Source organism: Lissotriton vulgaris, chromosome 4_1 (genome assembly GCF_964263255.1).
Source record: "Lissotriton vulgaris chromosome 4_1, aLisVul1.2, whole genome shotgun sequence".
In the NCBI taxonomy this organism is placed as follows: domain Eukaryota; kingdom Metazoa; phylum Chordata; class Amphibia; order Caudata; family Salamandridae; genus Lissotriton; species Lissotriton vulgaris.
The window spans coordinates 1,537,533,083-1,537,546,807 of record NC_141691.1 but is presented as its reverse complement, the minus strand read 5'-3'; the positions used below and the strand labels follow the sequence as shown (position 1 = coordinate 1,537,546,807).

At 45.6% G+C, this 13,725-nt stretch overlaps 1 protein-coding gene across 1 annotated transcript in view; it reads right to left on the bottom strand.

Moving 5' to 3' along the window:
* The window catches only part of SDCBP (syndecan binding protein), a 176,174-nt gene that overhangs the window by 97,613 nt on the left and 64,836 nt on the right, over positions 1 to 13,725 (bottom strand). Inside the window, exons 4-5 of the mRNA XM_086965780.1 lie at positions 9,952 to 10,052; positions 9,334 to 9,498 (exon numbers count right to left, since the gene is read on the bottom strand). Coding sequence (XP_086821906.1) covers positions 9,334 to 9,498; positions 9,952 to 10,052 — 266 coding nt within the window. The remainder of the gene's footprint in view (positions 1 to 9,333; positions 9,499 to 9,951; positions 10,053 to 13,725) is intronic.

The window sequence follows — 13,725 nt, the reverse complement described above, 5'->3', positions numbered from 1 at the left end:
AAATGAAGACTGGCAAAGAATTCCACAATTTAGCCGCCAAGAGCCGAAATGAACGGTCCCCGGCACGGCATAGTTTAATCCTTGGTATAGTTACCAGATGTTGACCCAAGGAGTGCAAGCTACTTTGGGGAATGTATGGGATTTGAAGAGGGCGGAGTAGCTCAGGGCTGGTACCGTATAGGATTTTAAATGCCATACAAAGAGACTTAAACTGGATTCTTGCTTGAATCGGTAGCCAGTGTAAGGCTCTGATGGTGGCTCTGGCGGAACATCTACGTGGGAGTCCCACAAGTGCACGGGCTGCCGAGTTTTGGACTCGTTGGAGCCGCAAAATCTCGGCTTTGTTTGCGCCTAGAAGAAGAACGCTCGCATAGTCCAAGCGCGATAAAATCGTAGCCTGGATAATGAGCTGCCGAACTGGCGCAATAAAGAACCTCAGGATAGGGTGGAGACCTCTCAACAGGCCCACACAAGTCGCTGCAACCTTCTTCGTGTGGCTTAGATGTTGGCATAGTGCCTAGCGAGGCTGGCCACCAATTCTCATTCCAGAGGGAGATTTTTTTCCCTACCAGCATCACTTCTGTTTTACTGGCATTCAGTTGTAAACAGTTGTCAGCCCTCCACTGAGCAACTGCAGCCATCCCATCTCTGAGCCTCGTGGCTGCTGTAGAAGGGCCTTCTGTTAAAGTAATAACCAGCTGAGTAGCGTCAGCGTACGATACCAGCGTTAGGCCCCAATCTCTTGCCACTACCGCAAGCGGTTGTACATAGAGATTGAACAGAGTCGGGCTCAACGCAGAGCCCTGCGGAACCCCTTGGCCGATGGAATGGGCTTGAGATAAGAATGGCGGAGCCGAAACCCGGAAGGATCCATCTGACAGGAATGCACAAAACCATTCCAAGGCCTGGCCCGTGATCCCTATTGCCTCCAGGCGGTACAACAAGATGTCATGAGACACCGTATCAAAGGCAACGCTAAGATCTAATAATATAAGCGCTGCACTCTGACCGGCGTCAAGAATTGTTCTTAAATGCTCAGTGGTGGCTAACAAGGCAGACTCGGTACTGTGACCCGATCTAAAGCCGTTTTGCGACGGGTCCAGGATGTTAAGGGTCATGTGCCGAGATAACACCTCGTTCACATGCGCCTCTGCCAATTTGGCAACCCATGGAAGCAAAGAAATTGGCCTGAAGCTATCAGGAGAAGAAGGATCCAGTGTGGGCTTTTTAATGATAGGAGAGACCCAAGCCGTTTTCCAGGCCAAGGGTACTCTGGCCGTGGCAAAAGATAGGTTAAGTATATGACCTAGCGGCTTCTGAACAAGCTCCATAGATTCCATAAACTGCGCCAGCCTCATGGGGTCAGATGGAGATCCCGATTTGACCTTTTTACAGAGTTTCACGAGTTCCTCACAAGGAATCTCGGGTATAGCAGTCAAGGTAGAAACCCCCTCACTGACCATGACAGAGCTCGGGACAGAGGAGAGCTGCGGGAATGTAGCATACATTTCCTGCACTTTATTTATAAAGAAAGAAGCAAGCTCCTCACATCGCTGTGCCGATTTTACATAGGAGCCCGAAGTTTTGATGTTCTTCAGCTCCTGAACAATCTTGAAGATGCATTTCGTGGGGTTGGAACTATCCCTAATTTTTTCGGCATAAAACTTGGCACGTGTGGAGCAGATCATTTTGTAGTAGTATTTTAGTTTGGCCAAATAAACAGTTTTAAGGCCATCTTCATAATTCCTTCTCCAGATCCGTTCGGCTCTTTTACACTCCTTTCTGAGGGCTCTCAGAGCATCCGAATACCATGGATTGGAGACCATGCTACGCCCCTTAACCCATCTCGCTGGAATAAAAGCATCAAGCCCCTCCCCATTCCAATCACAGAAGGCGGTATAAGCTACCTCAGGATCAACCAAATCCCCAACAGGAAACTCTCTCAGAAAGGCGTGAAATTCATTTAGTTTAAGTTTATGCCAAGGCCTTTTAAACGCCAGAGTAGTCCTATCAATCTTAGGAGATTCGACTATCTTCCAGCTAGCTTTAATTAAGTAATGGTCTGTCCAGCCCATAGGTACAGGCTGGTCAATCTGCACTGCTGGGATATTGGAGAAGATAGGATCCAATATATGTCCTGCTGCATGAGTGGCAACATGTACCAGTAAATCAAGTTGAAAGGCTGCCAAGTCTGCTAGCAAATTACAGATAGCCTGATCCAGAGTTTGATCAAAGTGGAGATTCAGGTCTCCTAAAATAGAAAAATAAGCAGATCTCACCACTAGTGAGCTAACTAGCTCTAACAGAGCTTCGCTAAACTTAGAAGCAGGGCCTGGAGGGCGATAGATGTAGAGCCCTGAGAATGTAAAATGCGGGCTTATTTCAAGCCTAAAACGTGCACATTCGCAACCGCATAAGTTCTCCACCACAAAGGAACAGGGATACTGCGCTTTATATATGACCGCTATTTCGCCACCCCTAGAGTCTCTGTTAAGAGTCTTAATCAAGTACCCTTCCGGAAGAGATAGACCGATAATCCCTGACATATCGCCACGCAGCCACGTTTCACAAATGAAAAGGACATAGGGAGATTCATCACTAATTAACGTGTGGACTTCCTTAGATACTTCTCGGTCGTCTGAAGGAGAGGAGAGTGGAAGGGTGGCTCTCTCTTGGCTGGAGAGCTTTCTTTCGGATCGCCAACAAGAGGTGAGATTGGGCTCCCACCATTCTATCTCAAGGGAGCTCACCAAGGGAGTACCACAGGGCTCCTGCCTAAGCCCCACACTTTTCAACGTGTTTGTGGCTCCCTTGGCGGATATTGTAAGATCTTATGGGTTCACCCCTGTGTCGTACGCTAACACCCAGCTTTTGTTCCCCTTTAAAACTTAACACCCGCAATAAAAAAATCTTTTGCGGACGGAATGAGGGCAATATCCCACTGGATGGCCATTAATCGCCTCCAGTGCAACGGAGGCAAGACTGAGGTAATGCTGTTCGGAGAGGCCACACTTCTGTGGTCCCTGGATTGGTGGCCTCTGGATTTAGGACCAACTCCGAGCCCCAAACAGATTGTCAAAAATCTTGGCGTGCGCTTAGACAGAACACTCCTGCTCAAAGAACACACAAATCAAGTAGCAGGTTCCTGCTTCCAGGTCATTGGTCTGCTACGACGAGTCTTCCCATTTTTATCAGACTCTTATAGGAAGACTCTCGTTTAGGCCTTGTTATAAGTAGGATGGACTACTGCAATGGCCTGTTGATCTCTGCAAATGAGGAACAACTACAGAGACTACAGGTGATCCAGAACATTGACGCAAGACTAGTCCTCAACGCCCAGCCAAGGTCTGCCTCACTCCCCCTGCTGACAAAACTCCACTGGTTGCCAATTAGACAGCGTGTAAAACTTAAAATCTGCTGCACAATTCATAGATGTCTGTTTGGCAATGGACCCAAATATCTAAAAGAAATATTCAAACCCTACATACCCAGTCGAACTCTGCGATCCAGTAGCCAGCAACAACTCCAGGTTCCTAGGATAAAAAAAGCCAGGCAGGGAGGGCGAGCCCTGTCCTACAAAGCCCCATCCTTTGGAACTCATTGCCCTTTGTTCTCCAAAATACAACCAACTTTCAATCCTTCAAGAAGTCCCTGAAAACTATTTTATTTGTCGCCTGTTACGTTTGTTCCCCCTCATCTCACTGTCCAACTACTAGTTTCTGGCTCTTTTGGTAATACGTAAGCGCGGAGATACCCTTTCGAGGATTGACTTCCAGTGCTATATAAGAATATAAATAAATAAATATAAATAAATAAATGTAGTGACTGAGTGGCCTGAGGTCGAGAATTGGTCTTAAAGTCCCGTCTTTCTTTGGAATTAGGAAGTGCAGGGAGTAGACTCCTGTTCCTTGTTCTTGTAATGGAACTACTTGAATAGCATCTTTTTGTAGGAATGCTAGAACCTCCTGTTGAAGCAGAGTTATGTGTTCTGCCGACATTGGACGCTGCCTGGGTGGTATGTTTGGGGGGGTTGCTGTGAGTTCTAGGCAGTAGCCATGTTGGATAATTTGTCTTACCCACCTGTCTGTTGTGATGGAGTTCCAGACAGGTAGGAACTGTGGAAGTCTGCCCCTCACAGGAGTGGAGTGCTGTAGGGGAGGCAGAGGGAAGTCATTGTTTAGGAGCGGAAGATGAGCAGTTGGTGTTAGTACCTCTACCTCTTCCTTTGTTGTTATTGCCTCTGTATCCTCCTCTAAAAAATCCTCTATTAGAGGAGGTCTGTGTGTGTTTTTTAAAAGATGATGTTGCGTCTGCGCCGGTCTGCTTGGAGCCTCCTCTATAAGAGGAGCGGCGAGAGGAACCTCTAGCTTGGGTGTATTGTAACGCCCCCATAGACTTGGCGGTATCTGTGTCCTTCTTCATCTTTTCTAATGTGTTATCTACCTCCGACCCGAACAATTGGTTTGGATTAAAGGGCTGGTTTAGAATGGTAGTTTGTACCTCTGGTTTAAAACCTGAGATGCGTAACCACGCGTGACGCCTGAGAATAACACTAGTGTTTACTGCTCTGAATGCAGCGTTAGCTACATCTAGTGCACATTTAATTGAGGCATTTGAAATTAATTTGCCTTCTTGTAAAAGCTCCGCTGCTAGATCCTTGTGTTGATCTGGTAGGTGTTCCATTAACTTTTCTAGTTGATCGTAATGGGCCCTGTTGTAGCGTGAGAGTAAAGCCTGTGTGTTTGCTATGCGCCATATGTTTGTTGCTTGTGCAGCAATTAGTTTCCTTGACGCATCAATGATCTTGGACTCTTTGTCAGGCGGGGGTGTGTCCCCAGAAGTTTGAGAATTGGCCCTTTTGCGCGCATTAGACACTACCAAGGAGTCTAGTGGCAGATGACCCTTAATGTATACACGATCAGCTGGTGCTGGCCTATACTTTTTCTCGATTCTAGGATTCAACACCCTACACCTTACTGGATCTTTAAAAATCTCTGGAGCATGTTTTATGACTCCCTTGATCATTGGTAGTATTTGAGTAGCTCTTTGTGACTGTTCGAAAGTGTCTAACAAGAAGTCCTCCTCAATGTCATCAGAGTGCATGGGAACCCCATGGTAAAGTGCATCTCTGTTTAACAAATGATTAAAGCCAACACTGTCCTCTGTAGGGGAAGGTTTTGTTGGGTAGTACTGAGGATCAGGGATGTCTGGTGCATTATTTGGTGAAAAATGATATGCATCCTCATCATCTGTGTTAGCCTCCTCATCTAAAGGGTATGTATGTGTTTCTGGAACATCATCTCCTCCACCCAGATCATACTCCTCATCAGTGTGGTGTGATGATGCAGGAGAGTGAATAGGAGAAGTTATAGGTTGATATGGAGTAACAGGAGAGGAAGAAGGTGAAGGAGAGGAAGGGTGCATTGGAGAAGTTGCAGTCCTTTTTGGCAGGGACCACAGGTGTAAGTGGCGTTTCTGCTGGTCTCTTATGAGGAATTGCTTCCACATGTCCAGTTTTTGGATTAATATGGACTTTTTTCTGTTTTGGATCTGGTTTAAACAGTTCTTTCTCTTGTATAACCTTCTTCGGCGTAGATTTTTTCGGAGCCGATAGAGGTTGTTTAGTACTTTTTGCCTTATGAGGAGTACTTGAGTCTTTTGGCAATGATTTCGGTGCCGAATGTTGTTTAACCTTAACTGGGGTCTTCGGCACCGGTGTTATAATTTTTGGCGTGGAGACAGGTTTTGCTGGGCCTGTGACGCCGGAAATTGGCTTCCCCTCCTTGTTTTTTGAACCAGAAGGTTTTGGGGTCGAAGCTTTCGGGTTTGGTACAGTGTTTGTCTTTGGCGCCGATGGTACGGGTGCCGAAGTGTCTTTGGGCGCCGAAGTGTTTTTTATGTTTGGTGCCGACGAATCCTTCGGTGCCGAAGGATGTTTTGGTGCCAATGGAGGAGGTGCAACTGGCACATGGTGTCTTTTCGGTGCCGAGGCACCGGAAGGCGTACTGTCTTTCTTCGGAGCCGGGCCCGAAGGCGGGGCGTTAGAGGGTAAATGTCGGTCTCGACTGGGCCCCATGGGCGGAGTGCGGACCGTTGCCTTTTGTTTGGGTAAAGTCTGTCGTGCAGGGGCAGATGTACTCACGGGTTGTCGAGACGGGATCGAATCGTCCGAATCCTCTGCCCCCGATATTATCTGGAGATCAGGCGAGTCTTCCTCTGCGCAGAGTGGAGCCTCGTCTCTGGAGATATCTTCGATTGGATACTCGTCCTCTGAGACGTCTTCTTCGTCGATCTCCTCTTCAAAGATGGCCTCCGGTGCTGGTGCTGATCTTCTCATTTCGTGTCGGCGGGCCCTCCAATCTCGAATTGTTTTCTTCGATCGGTAGGAGGCACAGGCTGTGCAGGTCGACTCGTCGTGTTCTGGCGAGAGACAGAGGTTGCAAACCTCCTGATGGTCGCTATGAGGGAATTTTGCTCGACATACCGGGCATCTCTTGAATGGAGTTCTTTCCATGAGGCGTAGGCCGCACGGCGCCGATGGGCCCAACGGCCCGCGTCGACGCACCGGAATGTAGCTGGTGGTGTCGAAAGAATATTCGATGTCGAAAGAAGTTTGTTTGAAGTTTCTCGCTTCGAAAGAGCAGAAAAAGTCTTTTCTAGCTGGAGCGGAAAACTTTCATCCAAACCCAGAGGCGGAAAAAAACCAATCTGAAGATGGAGTCGATGACCAGGCGCAGTATTGTCCAAGGGAGGAGTCACCTATCTCGTGACTACAAAAGACTTCTTCCAAGAAGACAACAACAACCTGCAATCATCCGAGCCAAACACAAGGTGGCGATCTATTGCTAAATGTAGGATCTGCAGCTCATATGCCTTGAACAATCTTTTACCTGCGCTGTCCAGCCTTCTTCCTTCTCTGTCTGGGGGTGCCATAATCGGAGCGGACGGATTTCTCGACTTCTGGTGCGCCGCTTGCGTACTAACAGAGTTCGGTTTGGGGTGACCCAAAAGACAGGCCAGAGCATCTGCAGGCGCTTTATATTTTTAATCCAGTCTTGCGAGTACTAGAGTCACTGTAGCCGGTGATTCCATCACCTTTAGGCCTTCTTCCCAAATAGGACTTCCAATCGGCAAGGACCAAACAGATCTACGATGGGTTTCTCTAAAGTCATATAGGAAACACTCCGCTTTATCCTCCACCATGGAAAGAGCGAATCTTTTAGTGGCCCTTTCCATCAGGTTATGAAAACTACCAATGTCCTCTGGTGGGGAATCCACAAGTTTTGGTAAGGGAGAGGAAGGTGAAGGAATGAGGTAATCGTCCCACTCCTTACTAGGATCCGTAATCTCCCCCTCTTCCTGATCATCCATAGTGTCAGGATCCTGCTGAGGTCTTGGTGGCGGAGATTTTGGGAGAGGCTCTGGCAAGATCTCCCGCCTACGCACTGGCGTACCTGGTACAGAGCGTGGTCGAGGTGTAAACTCAGGAATTTCCTTAGAGGCCTGAGTTGTAGGACATTTTTTCTTATAATCTTCTAGCATGAATTGAAGATCCTTTAATAAAAAAGATGGCACAGTTGTCATCTCGCATTGTTCCTGGTGGTGTTGTTGGGGATGATCCTGAAATTCTTCATACTGATCCTGCAAATCCTCCTCCTGGTAATTCACCCTTAGTTGGAATGGGCTACTAGCATATCCAAAAGGACCACCATCATCTTCGTCCTCTGAATCTTCTTCCTCCAGAAGGTGAGAAGGAACTAATGGAGACACCTTACTTGGAGACGTAATTTCTGGTGTAATCGTTCTTTTCCAGGCCAAAAAAACGCTTTTCCAGGGTTTTTTCCCTCAGACGAGCCATTCGACGAGATAGTCGCCGCCGAAATCATAATAGTTGCCGCTTCCGTCGATGTTGTAGTCACCGCCGTCTGTGTCGACGGTCCCATGGTCGTTGCAGTCGTCGATGATGCGAGTGTAGTCATGGTCGTCGTCAATGCCATTGTCGTCGAAGGACTCGTCGTCGACACAGTCATCGACGGTGGAAGGGCTGATGGCGATACAGCTTTAGACACAGCCTTTACCTCAGGCTTCGTCGACGCCGTCTTCGTCAAGGATGTGATTTTCCTCTTCGACGACGCAGACCTTTTCTCCTTCTCCTCAGAAGGTGTAGAAGAGGACTTCTTGATGGTAATTTTGACTCTGGGATGAGATTGAGAGCTCTGAGGCAGTTTTCTTTTCCTGTTTCACCTGTGAAGCATGACCCTTCTTCTCCATAGCTCTACCTGAAGGAGTTTTTGACGGACTGCGCCCGAAGACCCTGGTTTGGTCTTTTTAGGGGCCTTCTCAGGTCTCTCACCTGAGGTATGGGCCTGAGGAGATCTATTCCTTTTCTGAGATCTCCTGGATGAGGCAGATTCCTCCTCACTCACTTGAGAGGATATCCTTCGTGGCCTTCACCTTTTGGAGCCAAAGTAGAAGCCTTCCTTCACGATCCCTCAAGGTTTTATTGGAGAAGGTGCGGCATACCTTACAATCCTTTGCTTGATGGTCAGGATAAAGGCAGTATATGCAGTTTTTATGGGGATCATCTGTATAAAGCCTTTTCTTAGAGCAGGTGGCACAGGCTCTAAATAGACGTTTCTTCTCCTTGTCAGCCATGTCAGAAGAAAAAGGAGTTTTAAATAATTAAATCTGGAAAAAAGACCACCTCAAATCCCAGTCAAAATGAGCAGAATGAAGAGTTTGAGCAGAGCTCAAAGGAGACTCCCTAGCACAACGTGCGGTAGAAAATCTGAGTGGCAAAGGTTCTCTCAGGAGTGTTCTAGAGGGTGAGGAGCTCTGATTGGTTCAGGGAAATGTTTGGGCCTTTTTACATAACAAAGGCTATGGGTTGCAAAAGGTAAATGGGCCTAGGCCTCATTTCAGTTTGCTATACTTCTAAGCCTTTCTTTTTAAAGTACCGGAGGCTCCCGGCTCGACGACGGGAAATGATTCAGGCATGTGAATCTATGAAAGTACCAATACTGGAGTAAAATAATTTTTTCAGCAGGCTCTTAGCAACACACAGGAGCACAGCCAGCCTTATCACGCACTTGGGAGTCTGGCCTCTCCTTTTCAAAAGAATTAGTTCATGTTGCCCCGTTGTTAATGTGGCTTAAGATTTGGCTTTCACTGTATACTTTGTTTGAGGATTTAAAACCTAGGAATATCTGAGCGCAATGTTTAGATTGCTGGTCTTTGCCAAATGTTAACCTTCCCTTTTAACAGCATATGGCACAGTTGATGTATCCATACATTTTACCTACAGCATCAAAAATGTTTTTAACTAATACTTACATTATCAACAGATTTAAGTCGAAGACCAATTTTGCCATCTTGATCTTTACATAGGATTACTTCACGGACACCTTGCTTGATTTCTGCTCTGCGAATCCCAACATCATTTGCAGTTATCGGAGCTACCATGTAATTCATTGAGGAAGGTCTTGTTGCAAGTTGTTGCTAACAAACAACAAATGGAAACACATCAAAATAATGGAAAATAAAATATCCCTAAATCAAAAAAAATAAATACCCAATAAACGAGCTGTGGGAAAATAAAAACAGCAATTGCTGAAATATGGATTTAAACTACACTGTTCAGCTGGTACAACCAAACTGAATGACCTATAGTAGATACTCTTAAGTAGTCATAAAAGACAGCAAGGTTCCAGTCATATTAAGAAAGGAATAATGGTACTATGCATGACACTAGAGAAGTTTGACTGATACTAGTAAAGGAAATTCTTCTGAAAAAATGATTTAGCTTTTATCTTCAAGAAAAAGAAAAAAACACTACACAAAGTCTGGAATTTTGCAACACAAAATAAAAATGCACTTTCCTTTAAAATACATAAGTTTCTGTGGGTTTAACATACTAAAATGTACAACTTCTAGGAAAATATATTTTCATACCCCCTGTGACGGCACCATAGCCAGATTTCTATGTATTTCTTCTTCATTTAGACTCAATCCCATGTACTGAGCAAGCTCAGGGTATAATTTGGGATACAATCCTACAAAGGAATAGATATTTTAATAAATTAACATTTATTTCAGAACACACATTTACAAACGTAATTCTAGTTAAAGACTTCAAAAGTAGTTTATCACAAAGCACTTCCCAGAGCTAGCCTTTTTCACCATATGCCAATACCAAAGTCCCAGGCAACGAGTATTGCTTGGGTAGATGCAAAACTCAGAATCATACACATTCAATTATGGAAAGGTGTCAAAGTGGAGGTCAAGTGTTTGAAGAAGCACCACCTATGGTCAGCAAAGCAAATACAAGAGAACCTGGGCTTTTACTATGAACGACACACAGGTATGGGGCAGCTTGCATGGTATGCAGAGGGTCCCTTGAACACATGCAAAAAGACATCACATCACAGAAATGCAAATATTTCCTATCTGTTGAGGAAAAGGTAAAGGTAGAGAGTTGGAAAGAGGGAGGGAGTCAAGAGAGGAGGAGATAGCAACTTGTTGAAATGAAAAACACATTAACTGGACAGAATACATTTGAAAGTAAGTAAAACAGATTATTGGGTTACAATGCATGCTACAACAGAATGCTTCAAGACAAATGGACCAAGGTCATATTGGACTAGTCCTTTCAAAGACACTGACCCAGAGTTTGAGATGAATAGGTATAAAGCTTTAAGAATGACCTCCAGACAGCTTTAGCTGTATGGTTAGAGCTACTGCCATCATAGAACCTACATACATAAAGGGTATTGAAGGTTTTCTCTAGGTCTAAGATGCAACTGAGGCACCTGGGTCTATCAGTGATGTTCTGTACAATACACTGAACAGGCATCCAATGTTGGCATGAGTGTTATGCCCAGGGATTACACGGACAAGGACTGTATGAGGAAGGCCATTAGCTGCAACAATCTATTAGCTATGGCTTTACCTAGTATCTTGTATTCAGTGTTCAACATGAAAAGTGGCCTGTATGACTGGATATGCAAGGGGTCTCTACTTGGTTTAGGAAGTACCACCATCACTGCCTCTCTGGTCAATATTTGGAAGTATACCCTTCTCATAAGCCTTAGGAATTTAAGAGCCAGTTTTTAGCTAGCATAGAATGAAGGCCACAGACCATCCTCAACCAGGAGTCTTTCCCCAGGGTGGCTGGTCTATAGCAATCCCTATTTCGGCCTGTGCAGAGGGCTCTCCAAAGTTGTGGCATTAGTCAGTTGTGGAAGATGTATATCGTTCAAATACTCTTGAATGTCCAATATATGTCAGTGCCATGGAGTGAAGTACATACATCAGAATAGTATGCGATAACACTATGCTTAGGGCTTATTGTGTGCAAACACCCCTCGACAGAACGTCTTACCCCCTCGATGACCCCTTCAAAAGGCACCCCATTAACTTGCATCATATAGGGCTGCCCCCTCGTTTTCTTTGAAACAGTGGCCTAGGTGTTCCCGAATAGTGGTTCAAAAAGGCCATATCTCCCAGCTTCTCCATCAGGAGTCTCCAGGTTGGAATAGAAAGGAGTGGTCTACCTCAGTTCAATGTGGATTACAATCTGATACAGTCTTACCTAACTATTCTGTGACCCTAGCCATGTGTGCCATCCCAAGTTAATCAGGAACATGTTAAATCTTGTGTATAGTCCATAGCCTGGGAAATCCCAAAAATGAAATCCGCAGTGATATGGCCATGTAGCTAGTTTCCCGGATAACGCTCTGGTGACAGCAGCCTGAAATGGTGTATATGATTGGTCTAAGGTGGCATAAATCACTGTCTTGTAGTACCAAACACCAGCAAACCCGCACAGATATTTGCTGTTCTAGTGCTTCAGTACATCCGCAGTCAGGAATTTGTAGTTTGTACTTGTTTAGTGCTTGATGCAAAGATACACACAATAGTAAGGTCAGGATGTCTAAACTGTTTTTTAGGATAGTCAATCTAGCATCTGTGTCTATCCATTTAGTATGTATAGTAGAAAGTACACTAGGGGTAACCCATATCAGAGTGCCTCTGGAGAAAGCGGAATATGTGGTGCCTTCGACCGGACGCCCCCAACATTACTTCAGTACCAATATCTCTGCCTGGATCATATGTGTCTCATGAAAGCATAATACTTCTATTAGTCTGAGTCTCAGGTATTGATAAATTTTGAAGTGCCTGATGCGCGATCCTACACCTAATGTTTACAGTGAGGTAGTTATATTGGACATACGTCATGTGGGAGTAGGTCCTGGCCCTTGTACCCACGTAATCCTCCCACCACCAACCAGCATTGGAACCAGGTCCTCCATATGTCTTACATGCGTTAGCATTAGGTATTTACAGTTTGAATTCTACATAAAACGAGATGTCTGCCCATAAATCCCGCAGGTGAGGTTTGGAAGAAAAAGAAAAAAAAAAGAGAAAAAAAAGGGCCTCACCACTTTAAAGAAAATCAAACAAACAATTCACAATTGTGCATTTCTTGTGAGGTGTGCGCCTAGCCTGAACCACAATCAAAGTCATGGCGCGGGGTCTGGCAGGGTTCCACCCTGAGGAATGTTCATGCATCATGCACTGGATATGATTTTTCCCAATAGCTGTCCCCTGTTCTCCACAATAACCTATCAAACTGTTCACGTAGTAGCTTTGAGCTGGATAGGGCATGTGCAGTACTTCAAACTACCTTAGTGCACAGGATCTGTAGTCTTCAGGGTACCAACAGGCCGTCCTCCCAATAAATAATTGTGAAATGTGATCTCCGACCCGGCGTCTTCACTGAATGACTTGTGCTCAACGTGTGTGGTAACAGCCAGGGCATCCAGAGATAGTGTTATGTCTTTACCTATGCATGTATAAGCCTTCAAATTTGTCCTTCATCGGTCACCCAGTGCTCCAGGCCCACCTCAGTATGTTTGCTTGCCATTTCAAAAGAGTTGCCGATATCATTTATTCGTACTCCTAGGTCACTAGGCCTTTAGATTCTAGCCAATTCCAGGACTCATTCAGGGTCACAAAGAAATGGGAGGTATCAATCACCAACCTGAGTCTGGTGGGCCACATGCGGGAGTACTAGATGTCTCGCTGCATAGATGATGCTTGAGAGCCATAAAAGACCGCTGCTGCTTCACTGAAGCCGTGATGCAAGGGAATATGCGGACATGCCTGTTATCTATTGTTAGATTTGGGGGTCTCTAGTTGACAACACTACAAATGGATACCACACAATGTTTATATCAAAAATAAGTATTCTTTATATAGACTTAAACACAAGACCATTAAACGACAGAAATCCACAATACTATACTTAAAAATGGCAGTTTTAGCTTAGTTCAGTTCTTAAGATGCGACACTTTGCGTTCAATGTACCTTATGATGCGTTGCGCTTCCACAACAAGTAATGTTGCAGCGATGGAAATGCAGCAAAGTTCTGGTGCAAAGAAATAAAGACGTGAAGATCTTCCAGATGCGGCACGCTTCTCCGATAAAGCGAGTAGTCACGGTTCGATGGGTCAGCTGCAGCGGCGACAATTGTTCCGCGATGCGACGGCAACAGCTTCAGCTGCGACACTCTTCTCCAGCATTTGCGAGAAGCTTCCGCACGATGAGATTCAGCGGTGACATCCAAGATGCGACTGGAGCAGCTCCGACGGCAGCGCGCTTCTCCGGGGGATTCAAGGCGCTTTTCTCGATGCGGTGCAATACGACAGCTAGACCGCCGACATC